This window comes from Chelonia mydas, chromosome 1 (genome assembly GCF_015237465.2).
Source record: "Chelonia mydas isolate rCheMyd1 chromosome 1, rCheMyd1.pri.v2, whole genome shotgun sequence".
Taxonomy (NCBI): domain Eukaryota; kingdom Metazoa; phylum Chordata; order Testudines; family Cheloniidae; genus Chelonia; species Chelonia mydas.
The window spans coordinates 331581315-331608873 of NC_057849.1; the positions used below are offsets into that span (position 1 = coordinate 331581315).

The 27559-nt window shown below is 40.6% G+C and overlaps 2 protein-coding genes across 9 annotated transcripts in view; one reads left to right on the forward strand and one right to left on the reverse strand.

Moving 5' to 3' along the window:
- The window catches only part of DCLRE1C (DNA cross-link repair 1C), a 32419-nt gene extending 17352 nt beyond the window's left edge, over positions 1-15067 (forward strand). For 2 of the 4 annotated variants that reach the window (XM_037889271.2, XM_037889273.2), the window contains 9 exons: positions 629-730; positions 1750-1822; positions 2283-2423; positions 3058-3159; positions 5135-5271; positions 5661-5715; positions 6956-7044; positions 8049-8149; positions 9506-15067. In XM_037889271.2, coding sequence (XP_037745199.1) covers positions 629-730; positions 1750-1822; positions 2283-2423; positions 3058-3159; positions 5135-5271; positions 5661-5715; positions 6956-7044; positions 8049-8149; positions 9506-10509 — 1804 coding nt within the window. In that variant the 3' untranslated portion in view covers positions 10510-15067. The remainder of the gene's footprint in view (positions 1-628; positions 731-1749; positions 1823-2282; positions 2424-3057; positions 3160-5134; positions 5272-5660; positions 5716-6955; positions 7045-8048; positions 8150-9505) is intronic. The other 2 variants (XM_037889272.2, XM_037889274.2) reach the window with 1 other exon arrangement.
- On the reverse strand, positions 14163-27557 carry SUV39H2 (SUV39H2 histone lysine methyltransferase). Of its 5 annotated transcripts, none has more exons than XM_037889279.2 (6): positions 27424-27557; positions 25315-25460; positions 23515-24186; positions 20645-20791; positions 18635-18764; positions 14163-17042 (listed from the first exon to the last, which is right to left on the reverse strand). In XM_037889279.2, the coding sequence occupies exons 1-6, from the start codon at positions 27440-27442 to the stop codon at positions 16936-16938; spliced, it is 1221 nt and encodes a 406-aa protein (XP_037745207.1). In that variant the 5' UTR covers positions 27443-27557; the 3' UTR covers positions 14163-16935. The 5 variants fall into 5 exon arrangements, with proteins under 5 accessions (XP_037745207.1, XP_043408568.1, XP_043408577.1 ...); XM_043552633.1 differs by having other exon boundaries at positions 27375-27474; XM_043552642.1 differs by having other exon boundaries at positions 25315-25439; positions 27424-27461.
- Positions 27558-27559: the final 2 nt, after the last annotated feature.

The window sequence follows — 27559 nt, forward strand, 5'->3', positions numbered from 1 at the left end:
AGGGGTGTTTGCTTGGATAAGGATGGGAAATTCTGACTGCTACTAAAAGAAGGAAATGATACTTTTACCTGTTGTTTGGTTTGTGCGTGTGTGTGTGTGTGTGTGTGTGTGTGTGTTCTCTAGTTTTTCCTTGTTACAAGATTTTTCATTTGTCCCAGTGAGGCAGAACACACTTTTTTCCACTCCAACAAATAAGTACCTTTCAGGACTGCAGCAGTAGTTAAAAAAACAATGCAAGAACTTAGTAAAATAAAGCATCCTCTGCTGCAGTGTGATATTAAAATTAAACAACAAGTTCAAATTTAGCTTCAATGGTAAATTTCTGGGACTGGTGGCTACAAAAGGGCCCAAATTCTACGCTTGCTAATACCCGTGCAAACCCCGTAGTCTGCAGTGAGGTTGGACATGTGTGAAAGCAGACTTTGATTCACTGGGCCAAATTTAGTATTTCTGTAGTTCAGTTTCTGTGAAATTACTGCAAGGATAAATCTGGCCCATTATCTTTTGTGCATCATGGGCTTTCTCTGAAACTCTGCATTTGCACAGATTTCTCCAAATAAAATTATCATAGAGCTCAACAATTGCAGTACTTTGTGTTGCTGTAATTAACTAGTGTTTTTATTTCTAGGTTTTTGTTTCAAGGCCAAAATGGCACTGTACTTTATACTGGAGATTTCAGACTAGCAAAAGGAGAAGCAGCTAGAATGGAGCTCTTGCATTCGGGGACCAGGTACAAAAATTCATAACAATCTTAAATTATTTTTTTCTGGTGAGAGTTCATCTGGGTGTGAAATTTAGAAAGACTTAGACACACTCTGGTCATGGACATTCAAGACTTACGACATCTTATTCCTTCAACTTCCACGTAATTTGTGGTTTTAAAAATGTAGTCCTTAGCAAGGTGTTTCTATGATGATTGACTCAGAAATCATTTCTAATGACTCCACATTCCTCTTGATAATGAGGTGGCTTTCACGGACCTGAAAACTGCTGCCACAGAAACTAGTTTAAAAAGATCACTATGTTAGTACTGTAAGAAGAATCTGAAATAAGACACAAATCTAACTTTACTGTGCTGTAAAATGTACTAATACAGGTATTGCAATTTGAGTTATGGCTTATTTAAAATTTCTTCAATAACCTTAATATATAGAACCTCTGAATCTGTGATTTTGATAACAGCAATGTTAATGACAGTCTTGCATGTGTTAAAGAAAACATAGGAAGCCCCTGTATTTCCCAAATCACTGTATCTTTAAAAAAAAAAAAAAACGAGGAGTCCTTGTGGTACCACAAGGACTCCTCGTTGTTTTTGCTGATACAGACTAACATGGCTACCACTCTGAAACCTGTATCTTTAAAATCACCAATAGCTTGTTTCTATATTTACAGTCTGTGTGTTCATACTGCACTTACGAGCTGAGATTAGCAGTTTCCCCAATGATATAAATATCACCATAAGTAACAGTACAATACAAGATCTATGTGTTGAATTGGTATTCTAATACCTATTTTATATGGTGTTTGGACTACAATATTGAAGAATTGCTTGTACTCTTGCCCAATCTGTCGGCAGTTAACTTGTGTTACTAAAATCAGAGTTTAGAATCTGGTCTCTTGACTCACCATTTTCCAGAATGGAATTTTGAAATAGACAGAAATTTCTGCCTAGATCAGTCAGTCGATGGGGCACGCCTGGGTATCGCGGTGCAGTATTTGACATGACAATATCTCAATTCTCTCTTTCAGAGTGAAAGACATTCAGAGTGTATATTTAGACACCACTTTCTGTGATCCCAGATTTTATCAGATACCAAGCAGAGTAAGTCCAATCAAGCTTTAGCTGGAGGCACATAAAGCCATTGATGTAATTAATCAGTGTTTTGTCTTTGTATAATCCTGAAAGGCAACAGTTTTTTTAAACACATTATCTAAAACAGTGTTTCTCAACCTTTTTGTGCTGGTGACCCCCTTTGGATTTAAAAAAATGAAAATTAAAAAATTGTGACACCCCCTCCAGCCCCTCTCCCCGCCCCCCAAAATAGTGATGCCATACCTTAAACTCAGGGTTCTGGGCTGAAACATGTAAATTAGTTTTGTGTGGTCTCTTGTGGCATGGGACCCAAGGCTACTGCTCTGTTTGTGACCCCTGAACACGCCCTGTGACCGCTTCGGGGGTCATGACTCCCAGGTTAAGAAACACTGATCTAAAACATTTCTGAAGTCCAGTAACTTGGATACATCTACAAAGTTAAACACACAAACTTTTCTAACCTTTTTAGGAGGAATGTTTAAATGGGATATTAGAGTTAGTGCGAAGCTGGATCACTCTGAGTCGCCATCATGTTGTATGGCTAAATTGCAAAGCTGCCTATGGATATGAATATTTATTCACAAACCTCAGTGAAGAACTTGGAGTCAAGGTAACACTTTAATAATAACTGCTTTATAAACAGAACCTCAGTGCTGATTGTGAGCAGTATACTGACCTGGAAAATGACCATTCAGAGGACTTCTGCAGTATCTGAAAGGTTTGCACACTTTCATTCACTATACTAATGGTAACCTGGTAAATGAGCTTTTGTGGTGCATAGTAACAATGCCTACTAAACGACTTAGTGACTGCTATCTACTCAGACTTCTGGGTTCTACAGTCAGAAGTTAATCCTGATTCTCCAAGAGACACATTCTGCTGTTTACCCTATGGCAGCCATGGGATGCCCTGTAAGGAATTCTATGGTGGGGAGTTCCCTAGGCTACATGTGAGAAGTAAGATCCTGATATTGATGGGCAGTGGATGTCACTGAGCATGTTCAGGAAGTCCCTGTCCTTCCTAGAATATGTCTACCTGTTGTAGATGTTAGCCAACGATTTGCCAAATTCTTAGCTCTACTTCACTTGCTGATAATGTCTGAGTAATTGCGCATTCTACTTTTCTTGGTCTCTGCCAGTATTTCTGGTAGCAGATTTACTCCTGATGAGTGGTTATTGATCTAGTCCAAGTCCAGATTGTTAAATGCATGAAGCTACTTACAAGACTCAATATATTTTCTTTAGGTCCATGTGAACAAACTGGATATGTTCAATAACATGCCGGAAATCCTCTACCATGTTACCACGGATCGGCACACTCAGATTCATGCATGTCGACATCCACGGGTGCGTATCATTTTGTAAATCAACTGTGAACTTCCTTTTTAAAATGGGTGATTGCAGACACTAATGTTTACAATATTAACCTTCTCAAGCAGAGAGTTCCCCGAGGAAACTCAGCGTGGCAGTACAGTACTGAGGGGAGTAAGAAGTTGAGCCAGTAGTTAATGGACTAAAGTAAAGTAACCGTTAGTCAAACAACAAAAAAAACTTAAGTTTCATACTTAAAACCTAGTTGTGATACTTCCAGGGGATACCCAGGGCTGTGAGGCACCTCAGAAACCACCTGCCCTTAGCGTGAGGAAGCCTTGTTTGTGCCTGCTGGTGGTAAGCTCGCCAGCTCCACTGGTCATGGGCAACACAAGCACTTCCCTTTTAGCCTGCAGAGGTTGCGCTCGCTCTCTCTACACGTTAGCAATAGGTACACTCTAACCATCAAACCCTCCAAGTATCTTCCTGAGCATCCAGCCCCTGAACCTTCATAGTATTCCTGGATTTGTGGCTTCCAAAAAACAGTACACCCCAGCTAACCAGTTCCACTCAATCACCACTCTGCTTACCACACAACACTTACAGTGAAATCAAGTAGAAGATTATTTAACAAGCCACAGAGATTCAAGTAATAGCAGGTAGAAGTAATTGGAAACAAATGGTTACATATAAAATAACATCATAACATGCGTTTTAGAACACAGACTTAATTAACTAGATGCTGTCATGTCTTGTAGCGTAATGCTCGCCCAAAGCCCTTTCAGTGTTATACAGCCAGGCTGGCTTTGACCTTCCTTTCATAAGACAAACAAGCAGTTAGCTTGTCTCTTTGGTGAAGGATTCAGGGTGTCTCTTGATACTCAGACTTATCAGAACAATCCTTTGTCCTTATTCCTAAACAGGACACCCCTTGCTGATTGTTTCTTCCTGTGGCTTGGCTTTCCTTGTTGATTTTGCAATCTTTTGATTAGCCTCAGGCTCAGTATAAAAATAGACATATGTGGTGAGGTGGGACAAAACACATATGACCTGACAGGGAGATAAGCATCTGTTACCATCTGCTTGAAAGGCATGTTGCTGAGGTATGTCACCTTCTGGTCACCTGCCTTAATCCCAAGACCTTAACATAATTTTCTGTATAGATTTCTTAAATATTATCTGTATATACGTTTTGCAATGATTATGACCAGTAGGCTACTGGCTCTCAGTTGAGACCTTACATGCCACCCTTTGGTGAACTAATATGCATATATCTGACCCAGGGGATCCCTGTAAAACCTTCTGCACCCCCTATACACCTCAACAAATCCCAGGTGTCACTAGTATCTAGAGTAAAAGCCCCAGTTTCCTTCTGGAGGAGGAAGACCAAATTCAGATTAAACAGGGTGTGTGTGGTGGTGGTGGGGAGATTAAACTGTTTATAGTTTAAGGCCAGAAGAGACCATCAGATCATCTAGTCTGACCCCCTGTATATCAGGCCACCGACACCACCTAGTACCCACACGCTAAACCCAACAATGGAAACTGGACCAAAGTATACCACAGGAGACTAAACTATTGTAAGCCAACGCACATAAAGCAGAATATATGATTACCTGCTCTGTGGCCAAGTGTTGTATGAGTGCACTTGTTCAAAAAGCTCGTGACCCTCAGAGCCAAGTACAGCATCTTGAAGCTGAAGTTCTGAACTGGAGGAGGATAGATGGGATTAGACAGCCTACAGGGTCATTGCAGGCAGGGCCCAATACCACATCTGAGGAAGCCAATTTGATAATGGGAAGGAACCCAGATGGAATGGAGAGGACATAGTCTTTCAAGATTCTCATTCCAATAGAGGTGGAGGAGGTTCGTTGGAAGGTTGGTCTGCTCAGGTATGGTATTGCTCATGTTCCCATTCAAATTGTACGTTAAGACCTAGTTAAATGACATAGGGATTGAAAGGGCATGATTGCATTGCCTCTGTTTTTCATTTGACACTCTTATCTGATAGGATGATGACTATCTTCGAGGGAATAGGTTGCCTTGTGGAATGACGTCCCGAAATGGAACCCCTTTATGTATAATTAGTGTCAAACCTTCCACAATGTGGTTTGGAGAGAGGACAAGAAAAACCAATATAGTAGTAAGGTGAGCAGAGTATTATCAAGGCATTTGGGTTACGAATCAAACCATTCTTTGGGTGCTCACTAATGATTTGCCTGAGTTGTTCACAGCTATTTAGTCATCTCTAGAATTTGAAATAATTCCAAAAGTCTGCTTAAACTGCAGCTGAAATAAGTTTGGCAATTTTGAGTTTGCTTATTATAGTAGAATGTGCTTACATAGCCGTTAACTGGTGAGTGCTCAAAGAACTGCAGTTGAGGGTGCATATTCAGTATCCACTTTGCTGTGCCTTAAAATGGATTTCCTCAGAGCACGCTTGTTTCCCTTTTAATTTGATAGTATTCACTTACTGATAAGAAACTTGCAACTGCTAACTGGAAAAGTAGTATTTATTTTGCCATGTCTGTTTATAGGACTGGGGAGAGTTCATACAGAGCTTGCTTCTCTTTTCACTCCTCTTACAGTGAGGTATGTACAATGGTGTTTGCTTCAGGAATGAATGTTAGAAGTAATTTTTGTTCACTTTAGAGTAGGGGTTGTTGCATTCTGACTTGTCAAGTTTTGGTACAAGTTGCCTGGTGATGAGAAGGACAGTATGTTGAAAAGATAAGGAGCAAAGCACTGTAAAAACAACCATGCTCCAACATAGTTGTGGCAAGCCCATGTTGTAATCCTGCCCAATACCAGGGCTAACATCATTTCTGTAGCAGTTATATATGATTAAGATCATTAAAAGGCCATACTGGGTCAGACCAAAGGTTCATCTCGCTCAGTATCCTGTCTTCTGACAGTGGCCAATGCCAGGTGCACCAGAGGGAATGAACAGAACAGGTAGTCATCAAGTCATCCATGCCCAGTCATCCATTCTCAGCTTCTGGCAAACAGAGGCTAGGGACACCATCCCTGCCCATCCTGGCTCATAGCCATTGATGGACCTATCCTCCAGGAACTTATCTAGTTCTTTTTTTAATCCTGTTATAGTCTTGGCCTTCACAACATCCTCTGGCAAGGAGTTCCACAGGTTGACTGGGCGTTGTGTGAAAAAATACTTCCTTTTGTTTGTTTTTAAACCTGCTGCCTATTAATTTCGTTTGGTGACCCCTAGTTCTTGTGTTATGAGAAGGAGTAAATAACACTTCCTTATTTACTTTCTCCGCACCTGTCATGATTTTATAGACCTCTATCATATCCCCTCTTAGTCGTCTCTTTTCCAAGCTGAAAAGTCCCAGTCTTATTAATTGCTCCTCATACAGAAGCTGTTCCATACCCCTGATCACTTTTGTTGCCCTTTTCTGAACCTTTTCCAGTTCCAATCTTTTTTGATTGGGCTACTACTATAATTAAGCATGGCTGTTTTTTTTAAATGTTACAGAATACAAGACAAAACTGTTGCATTTCTAATGGGAAACATCTAGGTATTGCATTTGGCTTGTTTATTCTTTTCTGTTGCTCTGGGGAGATCACAGAGCATACAACTTTTCCGTATCCTAGCTGTCACTGTTGATCTAAATTGTGCCAAAATATTCTGTCTCTTATTTAAATTATAGTTTAGTTGTCCACTCTGACATGGTTCCAAAATATGAGCTGTGCTGATTGGTCAGCTTTGAGGCTCCTTTGGTGTATGTGCTGTGATATGCACTGCCATGGGGCAGTCTTACGAATATATGTATTTCAATGTAAGTAATAGGCTACTTTCCCCCTTATTTAGATTAAGGATTTCGTGGGTTATATCCGCCCTGTGAATGTGTATCCCAACGTAATTCCAGTGGGTTCAACAGCAGATGAAGTTGTAAAAATGTAAGTGTGGTTTGGCTGGTTGGTGTAGGGTGGTGCTTTGGTTTGACTGCTGTAAAGCAGATGATGGCAACCTGCACTGTGCCTCAAGCAGGAAATCTTCCAACTCTTCCATAGCCAGCATGCTTTTCCTTTTCCTCCCATCTGTTCATACTCTCCTTTAGTCTCCTGTATTCAACACACTCATCCTTTTTGGTTTTCAAGGAGCTGTCATGTCTACATTCTGTTCTGTTACTATTCTTAAATGTGGTGTGTGTAATTCTCACCCACTTCTTACATATTTGAATTAGGTATATTCATTTTTAGGCATCTCCATTGATGCTCTTATGCTAGCTGTATTAGGGACATCCCTATCCGCTGAACGTAACTCATACCGTCTCTCACCCCTTTTAGTAATGCTACTTTAGAGAAACTCAGTAGGACACTTCCTTTTAAAAATTAAAATAAAATCTCCACAGGGACTTGAACTCCTACCTTCTCTGTACAAAGTTCCAGTGATCCCTACTATCACCAGTGTCTCTAATCCTGCCCCTCCAGCTGAGCAAATGCAGGGTTCAGAAGAGCTTTGCAATGCTAGCACAGAAAGCTAGTGTTGGAGGGGAAAGGGCCAGAGTGAGGATCTTGATCTCTGTTACAGAGACCCTTTTACAAAGAAGTGTTTTTACTCAGCAGTATTGAGTTTCTCCAAAGTCTGGCTTGAATTCCCATCTTCCTTTCCTCCTGCCCTACCTTTGTGGCTAGTGCACACTTTTTATGCATTTAACTTGATAGCATCAGGAGTGCTGCCCTGTGATCCTGTTGAACTGCATGCAGCCTATCAAGGAAGCTATACATTTTAACCTCTGCTCCTGAAGTCATCAGTAACGTTAGCACCTTTATTTTAGTAGCTAGCATGAAAGCAGTGGTGTTGAAAGAGTTAACCAATTTACTTTTGCTCCTGAACTTCTCGCATAATATTTTTCCATGTCTGAAGAGTTCTAAATATCTGTTTTCCTTGTTCTTATCAGCTTAAAGCCACTATGCAAGTCATACAGTATAAAGAGCGAGCCCAAATATAAACCACTTGGAACACTGAAGAGATCCAGAACAATGGACTTAACAGACACAGGTACGGAAAGAGGATCCTGCAGGGATGGATGATTATAGCAAAGGAGACAGGTTTGGGTCAGTGACGCATGCGTGGACCTGTTACTATAGTCTCAGTGTCAGTTGAAAGTGATATTTCTGGCCACCTCCATCTGATCAAGCACAGGGTAGCAAACAAGCACTGACAAACAGATATGAAACACTGTTTTGTTGACTCTTTAGCATGTAGCTACTCCTGATAGGTGCTTTATAAATGCCCATGGAGAGGGGAAAATATAGATTCAAATGAAGTTGGGCTTCAGGTAATGTCTGGTCAACAGAGGATTGAATCTTTATGAAACAGGAAACCAGTGATTGAGGTTAAACCTGACAATGCACTCAACCACTGCTGCAGGTTCTAAAGTGTCTGGCCAGGTGAGGTAACTTTTATCTTGATTTATTAAAAATAATTCCAACATTATTTGAACTGCAGTGACTTACTGTGCTCCCAGTTACAAAACCACTCTCTCAGTTTAGCATGAATGCAGCTCTCTCACCCATAATTGTTATCCTGGTACTTGTGAAATGGGAGTTAGTCAGGAACAGCAGCAGCTTTTAAAGACAAATACTGTATCTGATCCACACCATAGTGTTTCCAAGGCTGTATTCAAGGGCTGCCCCTGCTTTCATAGCTTGTACTCGGTACTGCAGCTTGTTAAAAGATAGTTCACAGTTGAAATACATGAGCAGTTTTCTAAATTAAAAGCTTTTAATTTATCAGACTCCCCAATTGTATGACTTTTCCAAATAGATCTCAATGCTATCTGTGACTAAAGGACCCTGCACACAAATCTGTGTCGCTCGTTACAAAACACGCTGTCCTTCTAGATATGTTAAGGGGCGGTTCGTGGAAGCAACTTTTCTTTCCCTCCTGTGCTCACTCAAGCAAAATAAACTTGTAGCTAGTGAGTGGCACACCTGTTCTCTTGAAACTACTTTCTGAGACGGAGATTGCTTGTTCTGTGCCCACAACAGGGCTGAGCCTGCAAATACTTATGACAAATAACAATACCCGGGGCAATCCCACTGAAATGCGGGTAGAGTCTTATCCATTAAAATGCTACAACTCAGCACAAGGAACCAGTTGTGCCCATTGGCCAACGAGTCTATGATGATGGTTGTGATAAGTGTTTATTTACTACATGTTAATATTAATACAGATCTGCACAGTCATCCCCAGGCATGATCAATTGATTTGGTGTCTGTCTAGAGACAGAACTCTGTTTTAAGTAATGGAATTTGTGTATAAATATTTGACCGAGTTTGTGTAGTCCCTATAAATCCCTTTGCTAAATTCTCTAAGACTGCTCATTATGATCCTTTTTGCTCGTCTTGACAGATGAGGGCAGTGATGATCTCTTCGATACAGAATTGACTCCTGTAAGGCATAAGATTCCAAAACATCAAGGAGAGACAACGTTGCCTGAGACAAAAGCTTCATCTGAAAATTCTGGAGGAAACCATAGTGAGAACATGGGAAGTTACAAAGCAACCACTATGCCTATGTCTTCGCAGGTACACTTCATAGACTGTGAGGAATCAAATGGTGAAGATGATGATGATGAAGAATCTGAAAAAAATACAGTTTGGGCTCAAGTTGTAGTGCACAATCCAGACTCCACTTCGATACTGGGAAATCCAAATGAAGAAGCCCATTCAGACTTGACCTGTGCATTGACTAGTGGCCAGCAGGAGTCTAATGCAGATATGCCACAGTGGGATGTTTTCTTTAAGCGAGATATTAAAACGACAGATGATAGCTCTGAAAATGAGGACCATCCCCCATCTTCCATAGATGCTGGTAGGTCCCAGTCACCAAACTTGTTCAGTGATTCAGATAGTTTAAGTGATTCTACCCATATCTCCTCACAAAATTCTTCTCAGTCAACCCACATATCGGAGCAGGGCAGCCAGGGCGTGGACAGCCAAGCAGACACAGTGCTTATTACCTCCCAACAGGCACATGGTGCGGATTTCAGCTTTTTGAACAAAGGTGGGAGCAGGGTAACAGTTTCTGTGTCACATTTCATGGCCATGGATAATCAAACTGAATCCCATAGGTGGAAGCCTTTGGACCAAAATACACCTTGCCCAGATAATATTGACTCTGATTTGAAAGGGAAAAACCAAGAGATGAATGCAGAAGCTGGTGCTGCTGAAACACAAAACACACTAATTGAAGTAAATAATGAAAAATCGAAGACTCCTAACTCAGAATTGGAAAGAGACTCTCAGAGCTCCTCTGACTTTGAAATCCCTTCAACCCCCGATGCTGAGTTACCTAGACCAGATAAGCTGCATTGTCTGTACAAGAAACTAGCAGCAGGTGAAACGATATACTGACTGAAGGGAATCTCTTCTGAATTTAGGAACTTCTCTTTAAAATATAGACACAGACACACGCACGAGTCAACCGAAGCTGTATTCAGAGGTATATAAAAACTGTACTTATCCCCACTGCTCTGTTTGGGGCAGACTTACTACATTTCCTTAGAAATCTCTCACTACTGATTGTCGAGACACTAGGATGGTGCTGTACATTTTTCCTCCTCAGTGAACTCCTGAAAAGGAAGATATTCCTGTAAGAGAAATGAAAATACTCTACTTGGTAGGAGGAAAACACTAAGCTGACTAACTGAAAAAGTTGTTTAACAACAAGAAAAAAGTGGACAGTGCATCTTAGGTTGGTGAGGCATGCAGCTGTGCAGTAGAGAAGGGAAGGAGAAATAAACCAAAGAAAGTGAAAGGAGCACTAAGTGAAGTTTAGTTGAGTGATATCAAGCTGTCTTTAAGAGTCGGCAGGTAGCTAACCAGATCTTTGAATTTGTAAATATGTCTATATCGAAGGCAATCTTTATAAAGCTATTTTTAATAAACTTTTTATAAAACTCTTAACTCTGCACATATTTAACATAGGAGAGTGATTCTTTCAGAGAGCAAAGTACACTTGCTACTTCCCAGTCAACAGACTAGGAAAGACTGTAGTCTTAGAAATATACTGGATTTTGCTTACTTTTCAACAGACCTTGCAAATGGTTTGGGCCTACCCAGGAACTGTTGTTAAGGTCAAAAGGTAGATTTTTGGCTGTAAAGAATAATTTAAGTGAGATGTTGCAAACCAACCGTAAACATCACCTCCTACCCACCCTCTCTTGTCATTAGTCCTCCACAGCTCAGCTTTCAAGAAAAGAAAAGTTCAAAACTGTCTGTCTAGTGATTAAAACATTACTGGCTGAAAAATATTTCCTAATATTTAAACTTCTGTTTTCACACAAGCTGTTTTTCTTATTCTTCCGTTTAGTTCCTGGTACATGTCTGCTTGCGTGTGTGGTTTGGAAAAGGTAAACTTGAAGCTGTCCCTAAGTGAATTTCAATGTATAATCACCGTAGTGCTGGGATCAAGTCTTGACGTAACCAGTTCGTGTGAATTGTCACCCCCCCTAGAGTTAGACTAGAAGGGACAATTAATAGATCATCTATTTTAACCTCCTGTGTGTCACAAGTCAGTAAACTTCACAGAGTTACCTCTGTATGGAGCCTAATAATTTGTGTATGGCTAAAGCATATCTTCCAGAAAGGCATCCGGTCCTGAGCTGAAGATTCCAAGAGATAGAGAATCCTCTCTTTGGTAGTCTTCCAGTGGTTAATGACCTTTACACTGTTTAAAAAGTTGTCTAATTTAAATCTGACATTGGCTTCCAGCCATTGGTTCTTGTTATGCCTTTTTCTGCTAGATTTAAGAGTTCTTTAGTACCTGCTGTTTTCTCCCTGTGCAGTACCATAAAATTTAATAGTCGTCTCATTGTTTTCGATAAGCTAAACTGATTGGACTCTAATTCTCTCCCTGTAACACATTTTCTCCAGCCTTCAAATAACGTGTGGCTCTTTTCCGCCCCATCTCCAGTTTTTAGGTTTGTTTGACAAAATCTGTTTTCCATAAAAGGGTGGCAACTGTATTCCTGTCCTTTTAATTCTTTAGCAAATGAATCCTGAATCAGCTTTTCTAGTTTGCCCTGGATTCATGTCAAGCTAACAGGCCTGAATATACTGGTGTTATGCTACTTGTCTTTCAATACTCACACACTAGCAGTCTTCTGAAGCGTTGGGTTGTGGGTTTTTTGTAATCTGGAGCTCTCTTCAGTGAATGCTCTAAATAACAAAGATCTGACAGACCGTCACTGTAGACCTTAAGTGGGTATGTCACGAACACCTGAAATGACCCCTACTTTTTTTTTAGTCCTAAAACAGATTACGCTAGCTCTTAAACATGTACCCTCTGCTCTCAGCTAGGGAGCTGCTGTAGTGCTTTTTTGATTCTACTAAATATTGGTTTTAGACTTTCACGTAGGGAAGTTTTGGCCTTTTTTTTTTTTTTTCAATGTGTGTTAGCTCAAGCAAAGTTGTTCTGAAAGGGACAGGAGTCATTCAGGCTTTGGAATCTATGAGGTGTTCATGTTTTGAGTGGGGAGAGAAATAGAATCCATGAGACTGTGTGCTACAGGCCTCAGCCATAGCCTAGAGAGGAGCAACAGATAACTTTGAATATGAAGTAGGGCTGACGAATCCACAGATGGGGAAACAGATAAAATCCATGTTCTTATGCATAAGAAATAACTTACAAATCACTGAAAAAAAATTTAAAAATGTCAGAAAAGTTGACTAAGCCTAATTTAGGAGCACCTGCAAACTTATCTATTCTAGGGTGCCATGTCCCTTCTGCTGTACACAGTAAGCTGTTGGAAAGACTCAGGGCAGGCAAATGTTTGAAAGCCTTGCTAAAATTCTAGTCCCCTACTTGGTGCTGCTCTCAGATAAAACAAGTAGCACTAAGTTTCAGGGAAGGTAGGCTTGTAAACAAGGTTTCACTGGAAGAGTTCAATCAGAGGTAGTTCCTGTCTCCTTTCATCTTAAATCTTATACCTGTTGGCTGTGGGGGACTTGCTCTGTGCGTGGGGGGTGTCATTCTAAAGCTGTTACAAAATGCTGTATTTTCAAATGCCACAGTAGACACGTGTTAGGAAAGCAGTTTGAGCAAGTGATGCTGTAAGGCATGGCTGGAGAGTAAAAAGCACTCTTGGGATATGAAGTTGTGGCCAGGAGAAGATAAGCATAATTTTTAGGGGGGCCCTGGTTTAGCTATGGGATCAACTGAACTCAAAGTATGCAGCCCTGGAGAAAGAGACTGACCCCTCTTGCTGCAGAAGAATTCTGGTTACCCTGTGAGCCCCAAAGAATGTTACAGGGGGAAGGAAGGGAAATAAACCCTTTATTTTTTCTGACCTGTTTCTCATGCTTTTAAGTAAAGAGCAAGGGTGTTTTAGAATCCTGTGCACATTTCTGTGCTGTTACACCTATTGTGTCCCTGAAGAGGTAAATTGTAAACTGAGTCCTCACCCAGCTGGGTTGTTCTGGGACAGGGGTCTCATCTCTCCTGGGTGGTGCTAGACTGATGATTATGTATGTTCTCAGCATGCCAGAGACCTCAATCTGGGTACAGGGCCTGGACTCCATTCAGACTCTGGAGACTTAAAGCACCTTATGGATTCAGCATTTAGATCCTCTCATACCAGTCTGGTGTCCCTTTCAAGAGAGGGAGCTCAAATAAATCTGTAACTAGCAAACACCCCCCACCAGAGCTGGACTTTAATGCTGTACACTAGTAACCCACAACTTCAGACAAAGTAGTTGGGCTGTTATAGATGATCAGCTCACTAAGACCACTACATTCTCTAAACTTGCAGAAGTGTTATCAATTACTTATTTAATTAGAGGCAACTGACAAGGGGCTGGAGAGGGAAGAGAGTGAATTTACTGTTCTATCACACTGTATAGGGCTATGAATACCTTCATAGAAATGCTGGTAAAATGAGGTCACTCAGACATGCAAAAGTAATTCATCAGGACTTTTTCTGAGCTGCTAGCTAATGCTGTATGAGAGTACATGAACAAAATTTAAGACCTACAGAAGGGATGGTAGTTACTATACACTGCCAACAAAAGAAAAAACTAAATTTAATTTATTTTACCAAAAGAACTATAGGAAACTAACTGCTATTACAGAGAAAGATGTCACATTTTATGCAAAAGTAGCGTTCCTGAGGTTATAAACAAATACACAGCCCCAACCCATAATGGAAATAACTAAACAGAGTTGGTATAACTGAGAACTTAAATACACAGTAGCTTTTGCTTGGTGAGGATGCTGCAGCATTTTTAGTTTTGCTACCTCAAAACCAGCCGGAAGCCAGTTAATAAGTTACCAGTACCCAAGTGCTATTCACACAGCTGCAGTGGTAACCATGGTAATGCCTACAAAAAAGCAGAAAAGGCCAAAGCAAGGTTGGTCTAGGCTTGCTAAGAAACTGAAAACAGCTTTTTCAATGTCACTTTTAAAAAAAACTTAATGTCCAATTAACAGAAGGCAAATTGAAATGCACTGTAAATTGGTAAACACAAAACAAGCTTTGAGGTCCTAAATAAGTAACAGGATACAGCAGTAGACTTTATATCTAATAATTTCCTGTTACTTGCCAAGATTTGAATTCAGGAGCGGTAACACACAGCCCTTAGAGAAGAGCACCTGGTGCTATACACACTGACTTGTAAAAAGACAGGACCTAAATTCAGATTTTGACAGCTGTAAGACCTTTATCTACTTAAAATGTAGATATCTGTAATTGCCTATCCCTGTAGTTTGGTTAAGGATACCCATGAGCAGGGCCAAAGAGGAAGGAGCGGAGCAGCCAACCAAGGTGTCTGAGGCCTTTTATGTGTCTTGTAGCGTGGACAGGGGCAAGGAAATGAAATGAAGGATTACATGGGTGCACACAACCCCATTTATTGGGGCAGTATGTAAATGGAAGAGGAATGAATTTGGCTCAAACAATTTTTTTTTTTTTTTTTTTTTAAAAAAAAGGGCATTTAAGATTCCCTTAAGATTTATAAAATACTTATGTGGGAGACACCTGACTAATTCTATCCAATAACAATAATACCTTTAAAAATAACTAGATGCAGCAGTTTCATTCAAGTATGGACTCCAGGTAGCATAGCAATGTTAGATGTGTTTAAACCTAAGCAATTAGTATGCCATTCATTAAACAATATAAATCATCTACTTCAAAATTATAAACTTCAGTTTACAAGCAGATACATAGCTTTGTACATTGCTAATAGCCCCAAATGTGTATGCCCAATCACAAATTGGATAAGCCTTGGTGTACAAAATTTCACTATCCTACAGAGAGCCAGTTCAAGTACATTTGTGCTTTTAAAACTATCAAATGATCATATTGTCCTTCAAAGACTCTTGGTGCAGTGCCAATAACAAACATGAAATTTAAGGCATATTTTTAACAAACCAACTAGATAATCATAGGCTGAACACTTGACCTCAACCACCTGAGCCAACAGCACTGTACCTTATAAAAGTAAGTAGCTGTCTTCATGATATACATCAAATGTCTATTTGATGAGAAACAGTTATGCCTGATCCCTTAAAGATTCTGTACATCGCTTCCAAGAAATATGCAATGTTTACAATCAATGAGAAAAATAAGATGAACTTTTGTCCCTAGAGTACAATTACTTTGTGGTTCCACCCATGGTCTACAACTAACTTAATTGCTGTTGGGTGCTTCTCTGAAGTCAAGAACAATTTAGCATTCATCATCACATTTTCAGTAAACATCTGATATTTTTGAAGATTAACAGAAAAAACAAATATTCAAGAAGCTGAAGAACAGTAAGTTTTTCAGCCTTTTACATTCAAGATTCAAAGAATGTCCTACTACTGTCTACAGTAAATGGGCAAATTCACCCTTTCTGTAACTTCACTGAAGTTATGTTATTACAACAGGAAAAAAACCAGGCATAATATGTTTAAAGTCTACCACTAGGTAGAAAAAATTCATAATATGTAAAAGTTTGTAACATAATAAAAGACAGCTGTTGATACAATTACATTGCTGGGATACTTTTATATCTATGCCATATAACTGGATATCAATGCACTAGGTTCATGAAAGAAATATTGGCTAATTTTATTTACTCAATTCCTGTCTATCGCTTTCCAAACTTTCACCAATAATTTGTTTGTGATGACTACCCAATCTTGTGTCCAGCATCTGCTAACACTGATCATTGTGCTTGTATGAAGTTCCATGGACACTTCAAAAAAAACAAAAGCCAAACAAACTATTTCTTAAGTGTATTCTATGAACTTTCATACCTATGCAGAATTTAATGGTAGTAGATCCCAATGGAGGATCAGGGCCCCAAATTTTACTTCTACTTCTTGAAACCTTTTAAGAAAAATGGTAAGTCAACTATGATTTCTAGTACATCAATGGTATTAGATTTCCATTTCATAAAGCACAAGATGTGGAACACCCTCATATTGAAATCAGCTCTTCACAGGATTGGAGTCATAAACACACACTTGAATATTCAACTTTGACTTCACATTAACATGCATCTCCATCAGCTCTTAAACCACAGTGTGCAAATAATTCCAAGGAGATCTAGTTTTTAATCCACATAGCCAGTTTTCATACTTAAGAGCAGTTGTAATATCACATCTCTTTCTTTGGCTAATGACATTTTCAAATACAAATTTAATGCTTTGTTTTCATTATATTGATTCACTCATATGTAAAAATACTCCAATTTGTAAGTATAAGTGAACTAGAACAGCAGTCTTCTTAAAATACATTTAAAAGAAAAGACACAAAATGAAATAATTTATTTGCAACTTTGGCTATTGAGAATTCAGTTGAGATACCCTCTGCAACACACAGCTCCACACTTGCACACAGTTCTGATCCTCTTTCTCGTTGGGCTGACAGCATCAGAGTCTGAAGTCACATCGAGAGAACCTAAACACATAAGAATATACAGAAACAGAATGGATGGTGGTTGGAAAAGGATATTATTTATTAGGCATTGCTATTGTGCAAGAAAGAAAAAGGTAGTCTCTGCCCCCAAAAGCTTACAATTTAAGACCCCAATTCAAAAGACCTGTGCATGTATCTAGCTTCACACATGTGAGTAAGTCCCACTAAATTAAATGGGACTACTTGTGTGCGTGCAAAGTTAAGCATTAGTATAAATCTTTGAAGAATTGTTACCTAAAATTATTATTTACTAGTAGCTGAAAGCTCATGCTGTTGCATGGGTGAAATTCATGAAGTCTAAATGGCTGAGAATTTAAAAGGTTGAACAGTAACAGACCATGAATCCTATTGATGATTGAACCTGGTGACATTCTAAATAAAGAGTTCTCAACCATGCTTGTATCTGTTTTCACTGCTTCACACTGACTCCACAGACATTTTAGGCTTCAAAGTAACAATCCTGGAATCTTATTGTACAGATTATTGTAGATTGGCTCTGAGCTCATCATGGATGATGCTGTATATGCTAGATACTGTATAAACACAGACTAAGGTGGTGGTCCCTGCTCAAAGAGCTTGAAATCTAAAGTACAAAAAGACAACAGGTGGATCTAGACAAACAGATAAGGAAGCAAAAGGAAGTAATGAGAGAATACTGGTCAGGGCAATAGGCAATGGTCTCAGCATACCAAATGCATAACTAGGGCCCTACCAAATTCATGGCCGTGAAAAACAGATCACGGACTGTGAAACCTGATCTCCCCCCGTGAAGTCTGTATAGTATTGGGTAAAAGTACACAAAAGACCAGATTTCACGGGGAAGACCAGCGTTTTTCAAACTGGGGGGTCCTGACCAGAAGAAGGTAGTGAAGGAGGGGGAGTTGCAAGTTTACTGTAGGAGAGGGGTCGCAGTATTGCCATCCTTCTGCCCTGCCTTCAGAGCTGGGTGGCCAGAGAGCAGCAGCTGCTGGCCAGATGCCCAGTTCTAAGGCAGCGTCCCACCAGCAGCAGCGCAGAAGTAAGAGTGGAAATACCATACCCTGCCACCCTTACTTCTGTGCTGCTGCCTTCAGAGCTGGGTAGTAGGAGAGTGGTGGCTGCTGGCCGAGGGCCCAGCTCTGAAGGCCTCAGGGCAGAAGTAAGCGTGGCAATACCACACTATGTCATCCTTACTTCTGCGCTGCTGCTGGAGACAGCTCTGCCTTCGGAGCTGGGCTCCCAGCCAGCGCTCTCCAGCCACCCAGCTCTCAATACATAAACCAACCTTTTTTTGTTTGGATTAAAAATAGTCCCATGCAGGGCTCTAATTTTCATTTAATATACTTTTATGTGCATAGGGATGCCGTGCATCATTCTTTAAACCTGCCCTGCACAGATTATTGACTGGATTAAGTGGGAGCTGGAAGGAGGTGTTGGCAGAACAAAGTGGGTAAAAACAGAGAAGAGAGTGGTGTCTCCAAAAAGAGGAAGTTAAACACTTTGATTTCAGCAAACCCATGCAGAAAATTGATCAGGCTGCAACAAAACCAGCTAGTACCATATATCCTGCACACAAAGATTTACACTGTACATACCTTTCATCTGATAATCAAAGGTGAGCTCTTCTCCAGCCTTGATGGTTCTCGTAGAAAACAGCGCTATCCGAGGAAGACGTAGATCAAGGTTATCAATGAAAACATTGAAGACCTGAAGATTTGGATCACACTGCAAAGCAAAGTTATAGTTTTGTAATTCAGGTGTACATTTGCTAACAAAATAGAACTGGTAGACACAGTGTAGGGAATGGCAATTAAAACATATTGTGCGCTACTAGTGAGAAGAAAGTGACACTATAACAATTTAGGGGCTGAGTCTCCTCTCAGGTTCAGTGGAGTTACTTGTGATTTTTGCCATTGTAAGTTGACAGAATTACATCTGTTGAAACATCACTATTAAATGAAAGCAGGACCCTGTTAAGCAACAGTATTGACACCATGGCTGTGCGGGTATAGTACACAGAGAAGGTGAATGAGATAATATCTTTTATTGAACCAACTTCTGTTTGTGAAAAGAGACTAGCTTTTGAGCTACACAGAGCTCTTCTTCAGGTATAGCACACTAAAACTATAACAACCTAGTAAAAAAAAAAAGTTAAAGCTTGAAAGTGATTGCAACTGAGTAGATTGGAGTGGGTGAATCAAAACAATTTCATAAAAGGCAATCTAAAGTAAGTTCAGACTTAAACAAGAATTACTAAAGGATGAAAAGGTGGGATTTCAATTTCAAGTTCCCCAGCAAGTTTACAAATGGTGCTGAGGAAAGGAGGAAAACTGCAGGGGAGAGATATGCTATGGAAAAGGCAGGAAAATTCCTTCTCTCCATTACTTACAACAAAAATACATTCAGACACTCTCCTCTTCTTCCGTATTTCACAGAGGTTAATAGTTCATATAATTTTAATCAACAGCCAGGGGTTAAATTATGCAGTTATTTCCTATACTGTTGGTATTCAATTATCTGAAGAGAAAAATTTGTTTTGGGTGTCTGGAAACAAGTATTGAATATGCTGGAAATACAGATTATGATCCCAACTCTGCTATCTGATCTACTTAGGCAAACCCTTATCCCTAGGCTGAGTTCCAATGAGGTCAGTGGGTCTCTGCTTGAGCTCAGAGATCCATCCACATAGATCAGATTTCAGGATCAGGACCATTGATCATGTTATTTTACATTTTAATGAAAATCCCTAATTCAGAAACTGCTGATACCTTCCTCTTAGGTAATTCTGAGCCTGAAAGAATAAGGAACAGTGAAAACTCTTTTTAGTTTTACTTCAACAGGTGAAATAAAATTGCTATTTAACGTGATGTCTTGTGGAGTGATCCTGTTAATAAAAACCAACCTTGCACTCCCAATGTTTGTGAAAACTAAAGAATAATTGTTGTTTCAAACATTGTCTTAACTCTAAGCTACTTTATATTCTTTCATATTTAATTTTGCTCCAAATAAGATATGTATCAGTATTTCTTCCATCCTATTTAACTGATCATTAGGTTATGTTGTATGTCTAGAAAGATGCGTTTCTTGCAGCATCCAAGAAAAAAGCATTAATAAAAGTTAGGATTGTGGGGTTTGTGGGAATATTTGAGGCCCCTTTCATTTTCATGCACTCTGTCCATTTTGACAGGTTTCAGAGTAGCAGCCGTGGTAGTCTGTATCCACAAAAAGAAAAGGAGTACTTGTGGAACCTTAGAGACTAACAAATTTATTTATTTTGTGAGCTACAACTCACTTCATCGGATGGTACTTCTGTCCATTTTAGGATCCCTCACATTCATTGTTTCATAAAAATTTTAATTTAGACTTTTAAAAACATGAGACAAAGTGACATCAATTTTTCCTCAAAGATTTCAAGTTCACGTGACTGTGCTGCTGTAACAGCATTAATCCACTCTCAAGTCATTTTCTTCGGAGGGGGAAAAAAGAGGTTGGTATGAAACAAGTCATTCCATGAAAGTTATATGTTTGATATCAAGATATTTACAAAAGGAGAAGGTATTCTTGGTGCAACCTGGACAGTTCTCGAATACAAAAAAAGCCCTTACACTGTGATTCACAAAATGGGACACATTTCCATATTGAGCTGCATCCACCGTATATTCATCCGAGTCATAGTCCAGGTCAAACAAGTATGTATTTCCTTGGTTGTCATACAGTTGACCTCGTCTCTCTGCTTCTTCACTTGTGATCACCTAAAAAAAGAAACCTGCATCATATTATTAACTGTTACTGAACTGAAACAAAACCACAAAGAAGTTAGAAAAAACTTTTACATTTTCTTGAACAGAAGTAGGTAGACTTGTCTTTAAAAGGAAGTAAGAAGGTTGCTGTGTATCTGTAAGGAATAAGGAACACTTGAACATAGCTATTTAAATTGACTAATTACTGATTGTTTCTACAGAAGAAAACTGAGGAGTACTTGTGGCACTTTAGAGACTAACAAATTTATTTGGGCATAAGCTTTCGTGAGCTAAAACCCGCTTCATCGGATGCAGGCAGTGGAAAATACAGTAGGAAGATATACATAGATATATACACACACAGAACATGAAAAAATGGGTGTTGCCATACCAACTGTAAGGAGACCAATTAATTAAGGTGGGCTATTATCAGCAGGAGAAAAAAAACCTTTTGTAGTGATAATCAGGATGGCCCATTTCAAATAGTTAAGAAGAAGGTGTGAGTAACAGTGGGGGAAAAAAATTAGTAGTATTTATAGATAGTGATGATATTTTCTCTTCAGGCAATATAATATTGGACAGTTTCCCTGGATATGTATCTATAGATAAAGTGATGTTCCCATTGCTTTCTATACAATGTAGAATAAAAACTTATAAATATATAAATGAATATAATATATATATATGAATATAAAAAGACCTGCTATAAAATAATTTATCTTTGCTCCCAACTTTTCTGAACTCCTCTATAAGTAATCTTTATAACTACATTTTAGAGAACTTTAAATCACTGACTCCCTAAAGGAGGATGTGGTCATTAGACAATTACAATCTACCCTATCTACAGGGCCTTGTCATTTCTCCTAAAGAGTTTATATTTACTACTTAAACCTCCATATTACTTTTCTACCTGTACAAAATAGTTCACTTCAAGCAGAACCACAAAAAGGTTCAGGGAAGGTGGAACCAGTCATGTTCCCCCCAGTTCCCTCAGTGTATGAGAGAATCAATATATCAGGTTACACTTGTAACTTTAGCTACTCTCAAAACTTCTCCCCACTCCCTGCTGAGTTACTACGTATGGTACTAATTCTGTAATATAATTTACCTATGCAGACCCTAATGCCCAGATAAAGTCCCACTGATTTCAATGTGACTTTTTTGCAAATGGATCGCTTTACAGTACTGGGCTTATAGCTATATCTACACTACAGACTTTTGCCAGCACAACTATGTTGGTCAAAGGTGTGAAGAGTTGTGATCCCTGACTGACAGCAGTGCTGGCAGAAGCCCCTAGTGTAGACAATTATACAAGCAAAACTGCACATTTACTGGTATAGCTTATCATTAGTCAGGGATGGCCAGCACACATTAGCAGAATGGAGATATGCAGAAGCTGTCTGAAAGAGGGCTCCTGCTTCAGGCTGCAGACTATGCGATTTTATCCCCAGTCTTCTACTTTAAAGATATACTTTACTTTTGTTATTACCAGAAAAAGATTTTGTTGTGCTAACTCTACCAGCAAAGAAAAATAGTGAACATTTTAACAATCCCTTGAAGATTTGGGAGCTTACCACTCAGTTATACCTTCCGAGTAACAAAGTATAATCACATACAGCCAGGGGAGGGGATAGGAGGAGGCAGCAAGGGAAGGACAAACTAATCACCACCTTCACTTGAAGTCCTGCCTCTCTCTCTTCCCCCACCCTCCAAAAAAAGTTTCCTCATAACATCACACAGGATTAATTCTATTTTGAGAAACTGATCTCCTGTACATTCTAAGTGAGTTTTTAGGAAGGACCTGAATGTGAATTGGATAGCTTGGGGAGGGTAAGCATAGAAGTAGCACACAGAAGAAGAAAGAAATAGCTGTGCAAGGGGACAAATACAATACTGATGCTGGCATCAGTGGTGGACCACAGATTGTTGGGGAGAGATGTAAGCAGAAACTGGATCATGTAGAGCCCTGAAAGGAAGGACAAATTTAATCTGATACTTCACTGGTTCACGGTCGCACTGTGTGACTTAAGGGCCATGTCTAGACTAGGAAAATTCACTATTTTAAGACATGTTGTTATCTAACACATTTTAACTAACTATTTTAAACAGGACTTTGCACCTAGTGTAGACAGGGCAAGTCATTTTAACAACGTGTTAACTGGTATTGACCAATACATTTTAAAGCACAACCTATTTTCCAAGTTTACAAGTGGTGAAATACAAGGGCTGACGTGATCAGCATGACAAGTGATAAAAATAATTTTTGCAGTAATTTGGCCTGGGATGAGATCAGTATTAAGAGAACCTTAGAAGAGAAGGCCATAGTAGTCAAGATGGGAAGACAATCAGGATACTGACAAGGAATTTGATTGACAAGAGGTAAAGAAGGGTCTGATTTAAAAAAAAAAAAAAAAAAAATTGTGAAAGAAGAGACAAGACCTGGTTCGAAAAGTTAAGATATAACAAAACAATGCCAAGGATCTTTTTTGCACTTCAGCCCCTTTGCATTGCTTTGTTGCAGAAAACACCCTGGGTCATACAATATAAAGGTAATTTGACTTTCAAATGAGATGTCTTCAATGTACTTCATTAACAGCAAATGCATATTTATCTGTTATGTAACAGAATCCAAAAGTGTTGAAAAAGGAAAGAATATTTTTTAAAAGTGTTAGGAGAACACTTAAATCTTTTATTATATACTTATAAAATAATTTATCTCTGAGATAAATACATACCTCTCCAACATACTCCATCACAAATCTTTTTGTTTTAATTTTCTGGAGGGTTTTTACTCCCCAGCCACGTCCATTGTTAGTTCTGAAGATGCAAAGAGAATATGGTGTGCCTTTCTGTACTATCCTGTTAGGGCATTCAGGACCACATCTACAATATGAGTTGCATTCATAGATAGGCAAGCCTGGTTGGATTTTTAACTGCTTTTGTTTATTGTAAGCCAAGAAAAATCCAGCCTCTTCTGGACAACACTTCTCAGCAGGGCAATCAGAGCATTCACAGCCGGTTGTGATTCCATTCATTACATTTATTCCTGGAGCAGGTTTATATTCATTAATGTAGTAAAAGTCTAAAGGAGGGCCCTCAAGATCCACAGTGTTTTCTACAAGAATCATTCCTTTATGGTTCTTTTTCCGGTTGAGTTCTTCCTTCCATCTCTGTAGAGCTATTCTTTGTTTAGCCTTCTTTACTATGTACTGTGCTACTACAGGGTTCAAAGCTTTCATATGGTTTTTCAATATTACCGCTTTGCCTCGCTTTAGCTGAGATAAATATTCATTCTTGTCGCTATGGAAGTACTGAAGGAGCAATGGGCATTTAAGATTTTTCAAAGCTACCCAGGTATTTGAGGATTCTGGCCATCCTTTCCATTTCACAAGGAAGTACTCTGTGCCCTTGAAATAGAGAAATAGATACAGATTTAGCCATAGCATTTCCAACAGTTAATCAAAAATATCTTGAAAATAAAGTGTGGTTGTTCAATGATACAACTGCTTTGGTATCACATCCATAGTAAATAAAATTAAACAGAGGAGTGATTATCATTAAGGAGGTGGTAAAAATGCATAAACTGAGGAGCAGTCAAACTAACATCCGTAACACCCTCCTTATGATTGAGGCATAACACCACATAGTTAAATTCACAGCCATCTGGTCCTAACAGTAGAGGATCAAGCATTTCAAATGCAAGGTAACTGGGTATGTACTTTGTGTACCACTTGTATGGACATGGATAACCATACAGCTGGACAGAATGACCCAAAACAATAAAATTATACCAGCATGGGTTAGTTTGTTAGCACAGCCACAGTTAAGGTCATATATACTAACTTTTATAAGGAAAGAGAATAAAGTAACACCCTACACAGAACAAAAAAAAAAATCTAAACTTACCAAAAAACCTCTAACAGTACTATTTGTAATAGTTACACAAGCCATCCTAGAGGAATAATACAGTCAAAACAATTCTTAATACTATATTTACTACTAAGAAGAAGAAGATGTATTGTAAAATGTAATTATTTCAAAGGGAGGTTTGTTTTCAAAGGGAATAGAGCAATAAGGCCAAATCCTTAAACCAGACACACACTGGTAGGTTTCTGCACGCACATAGTGCCTAACTGGGATCTGGCAATGGACCCAGTTGTAGCATGTGGCCTTAACTGTTCAAGGAACAGACTGCAGTACTAACAAGGGAGAAGAGAAGCATAATAATACATACTGTGCTGTTGTCTAAGCACAGTAAGATTTGCTTTAGCACTGATATACAAGGGTCAGACATTTTGTGCTCTGTTATTAACATTTCCATTATTTCAGCAGAACGTTCCTTCCTTACAGAGTCAGAGCTAAAGAACATTTTATTTAGGCGTCAACATTCTGAAATATTTTGTTCAATGTCAGCAGCAGCATAACAAGAGCCCTCAGCTAGCCTCACACTTTAAACCTTAAGAAAAACTACTGCCTCTCACTTTCAAACTGAAATATTGATCAAATTGTTCTGTAAGACTAGACATTTATCTTACCTCTTCTACCTTGTAGTCACATAAATATTCCACCTCATAACTCTTTAGATTCCTGTTGGTGATTCCAAGGGATTTACATGTGAGATTTTCCTTCCTACATAATTCCTGGATGGTCTCAAGTGAAGCTAGACAAGGCACATACCAAGCTACAATAAGAAAATAGGATTCTTTACTAATTTAATGTCTCAGCTCAGTTGAAAAAAATTAAGCACTTGATTTTTAGTTTGCTCCCGAGCCCCCAGATTGTAATTTGTAAGAATTGTCCACAATGTATTTGTAGAACTACAAATGTAGCACACAGGCAGACAGAACCAATGCTATTCCAGTTAAGTATAAAGTAAGCCTGTAATAGTTCTCTGCCTGAACCTCAGCTCTGCATATGATTCATAGATATTTAGGTCAGAAGGGACCATTATGATCATCTAGTCTGACCTCCTGCACAACGCAGGCCAGAGAATTTCACCCACCACTCCATACTATGTGTATTCATGCAATGATTTAAAAAAAAAAAAAAAAAAAAAAAAAAAAAAAACCAACTACCTAGGACAGTGCTTCTCAAGCTATCTGATGTGGGGGACCAGCAATTTTTCCCCCAATGTGTGCGCAGACCAGCAGCCGATGGCTCGCGGACCGGCGCCGGTCTGCGGACCACCACTTTGAGTAGCACTGACCTAGGACATACTAATTCTTCATAGGAAAAGATTCTCAGTATAGTTACCAGTTTTGAAACAAAACAGAAATAAATAATTACCCTCACCTGAAGGTACCCATGCTTTTGACTGCAGTTATGTAGAAGCCCCTCACTTTTTTTTTTACAAGACCGCGAAGTATCTGCAGTTAGCCAAGTGGACTCAACACTCTTGGACTTGCTATGCAACCATGGTGATTGGGATGAGACAAAGGCAAATCCCTCTTCCAGAAAGATCTCTGATTTCTTGTCAATTGGGCCAAATTTAGGAGGGTTACAATTTACAATGTAACTATTGTAAAGTTGTAAGGGTGCCGACTATGGAACAATAATTGCAACAGTTCAGAACTCTGTTAGGAGGGATCGTCCAAAGTTTATAGCAAGTCACAAGTCTGGAGCCCAAAGCAACAGTTTCCCCCCGTGTTTTAGTAAGAGTCAGGGTGTATTTGACAACAGCTGAATTCCTTCCTCTGCGTGAGCAGGGGATTGTTCACTTGTGTCACAACCAGGACTGCAATTAGCACATAGCCACTAGAAAGGAGAGGAGCGGGAGAGACACTGGAGGTTACCCAGGCTGGGGGAGGCCTTGGCTATTTCTAACTTCATGCAGCAACCTCTCCCGCCAAAAGCCTCCCGCAGGCATAGAGCAGTGATGCCACCCCCTGCTTCCCCTAGCAGCGGACAGTGTCCCTCTCTCCCCCAGGCCCCACACTCTGTCCTCCCGCCCCTCCCCCCGTCAAGGTACGCCGACGCCCCCCGGGCATCCTACACTACCCCCGCACCCCTCCCCCAGGCACCCCACACTGTCCCTCGCCCCTCCCCCAGGCACTGCATGCCGCTGCCGCCCCCTCGGACACCCCACACTGTACCCTCATCCAGGCACCCCTCAATGTCCTCCCGGCACTGCACGGCGCTGCCGCCCCCCCGGGCACCCCACATTGTACCCCCGCCCCTCCCCCAACAATGCACGCCGCCGCCGCCCCCCCCCGGGCAGCCCACACTGTACCCCCACCCCTCCCCCAACACTGCACGCCGCCTCCCCCCCCCCCCGGGCAGCCCACACTGCACCCCCGCCCCTCCGGCCACTCCACACTGTACCCCCGCCCCCAAACACTGCACGCCGCCGCCCCCCCCGGGCACCCCACAGTGCACCCCCGCCCCTCCCCCAGGCACTGCACGCCGCCGCCCCCCCCGGGCACCCCACACTGCACCCCCGCCCCCCCCCCCAGGCACTGCACGCCGCCCCCCCGGGCACCCCACACTGTCCCCCCGCAGGTTCCGCGGCCACCGGGGCCCTGCCGTAGGTCTCGGGGTGTGCGGGGGCGGAGGCCGCACAGACCCTGAGGCGCGCTGTGGGGGGGCAGCTCCTCACCCCCATCCCCGCTGACCCAGGAAGCGAGCACCCCCGGCCAGCCCCTCACCTCCTCGCCTGCCCGCCATCTTGCAGGGGGCTGCATTCAAACCCTGCGGAACTTGGGCCGCCGGGGAGGGCGCCAGCTGCAGGCTCCGCCCACGCCGGGATGGCCCCGCCCCTCCGCGGGTCCCCAATGCTGCACC

Bases quoted from the DNA above. Each gene is read 5' to 3' on its own strand.
- SUV39H2 (XM_043552633.1), bottom strand. From the start codon at position 27,459: ATGCAGCCCCCTGCAAGATGGCGGGCAGGCGAGGAGGTGAGGGGCTGG. The intron at 24,187-25,314 runs GTAAGATAAATG...CTCTATTTCAAG, and splicing joins GTGACTACAAGGTAGAAGAG to GGCACAGAGTACTTCCTTGT. The intron at 20,792-23,514 runs GTATGTATTTAT...TTCTTTTTTTAG, and splicing joins TGATGGAGTATGTTGGAGAG to GTGATCACAAGTGAAGAAGC.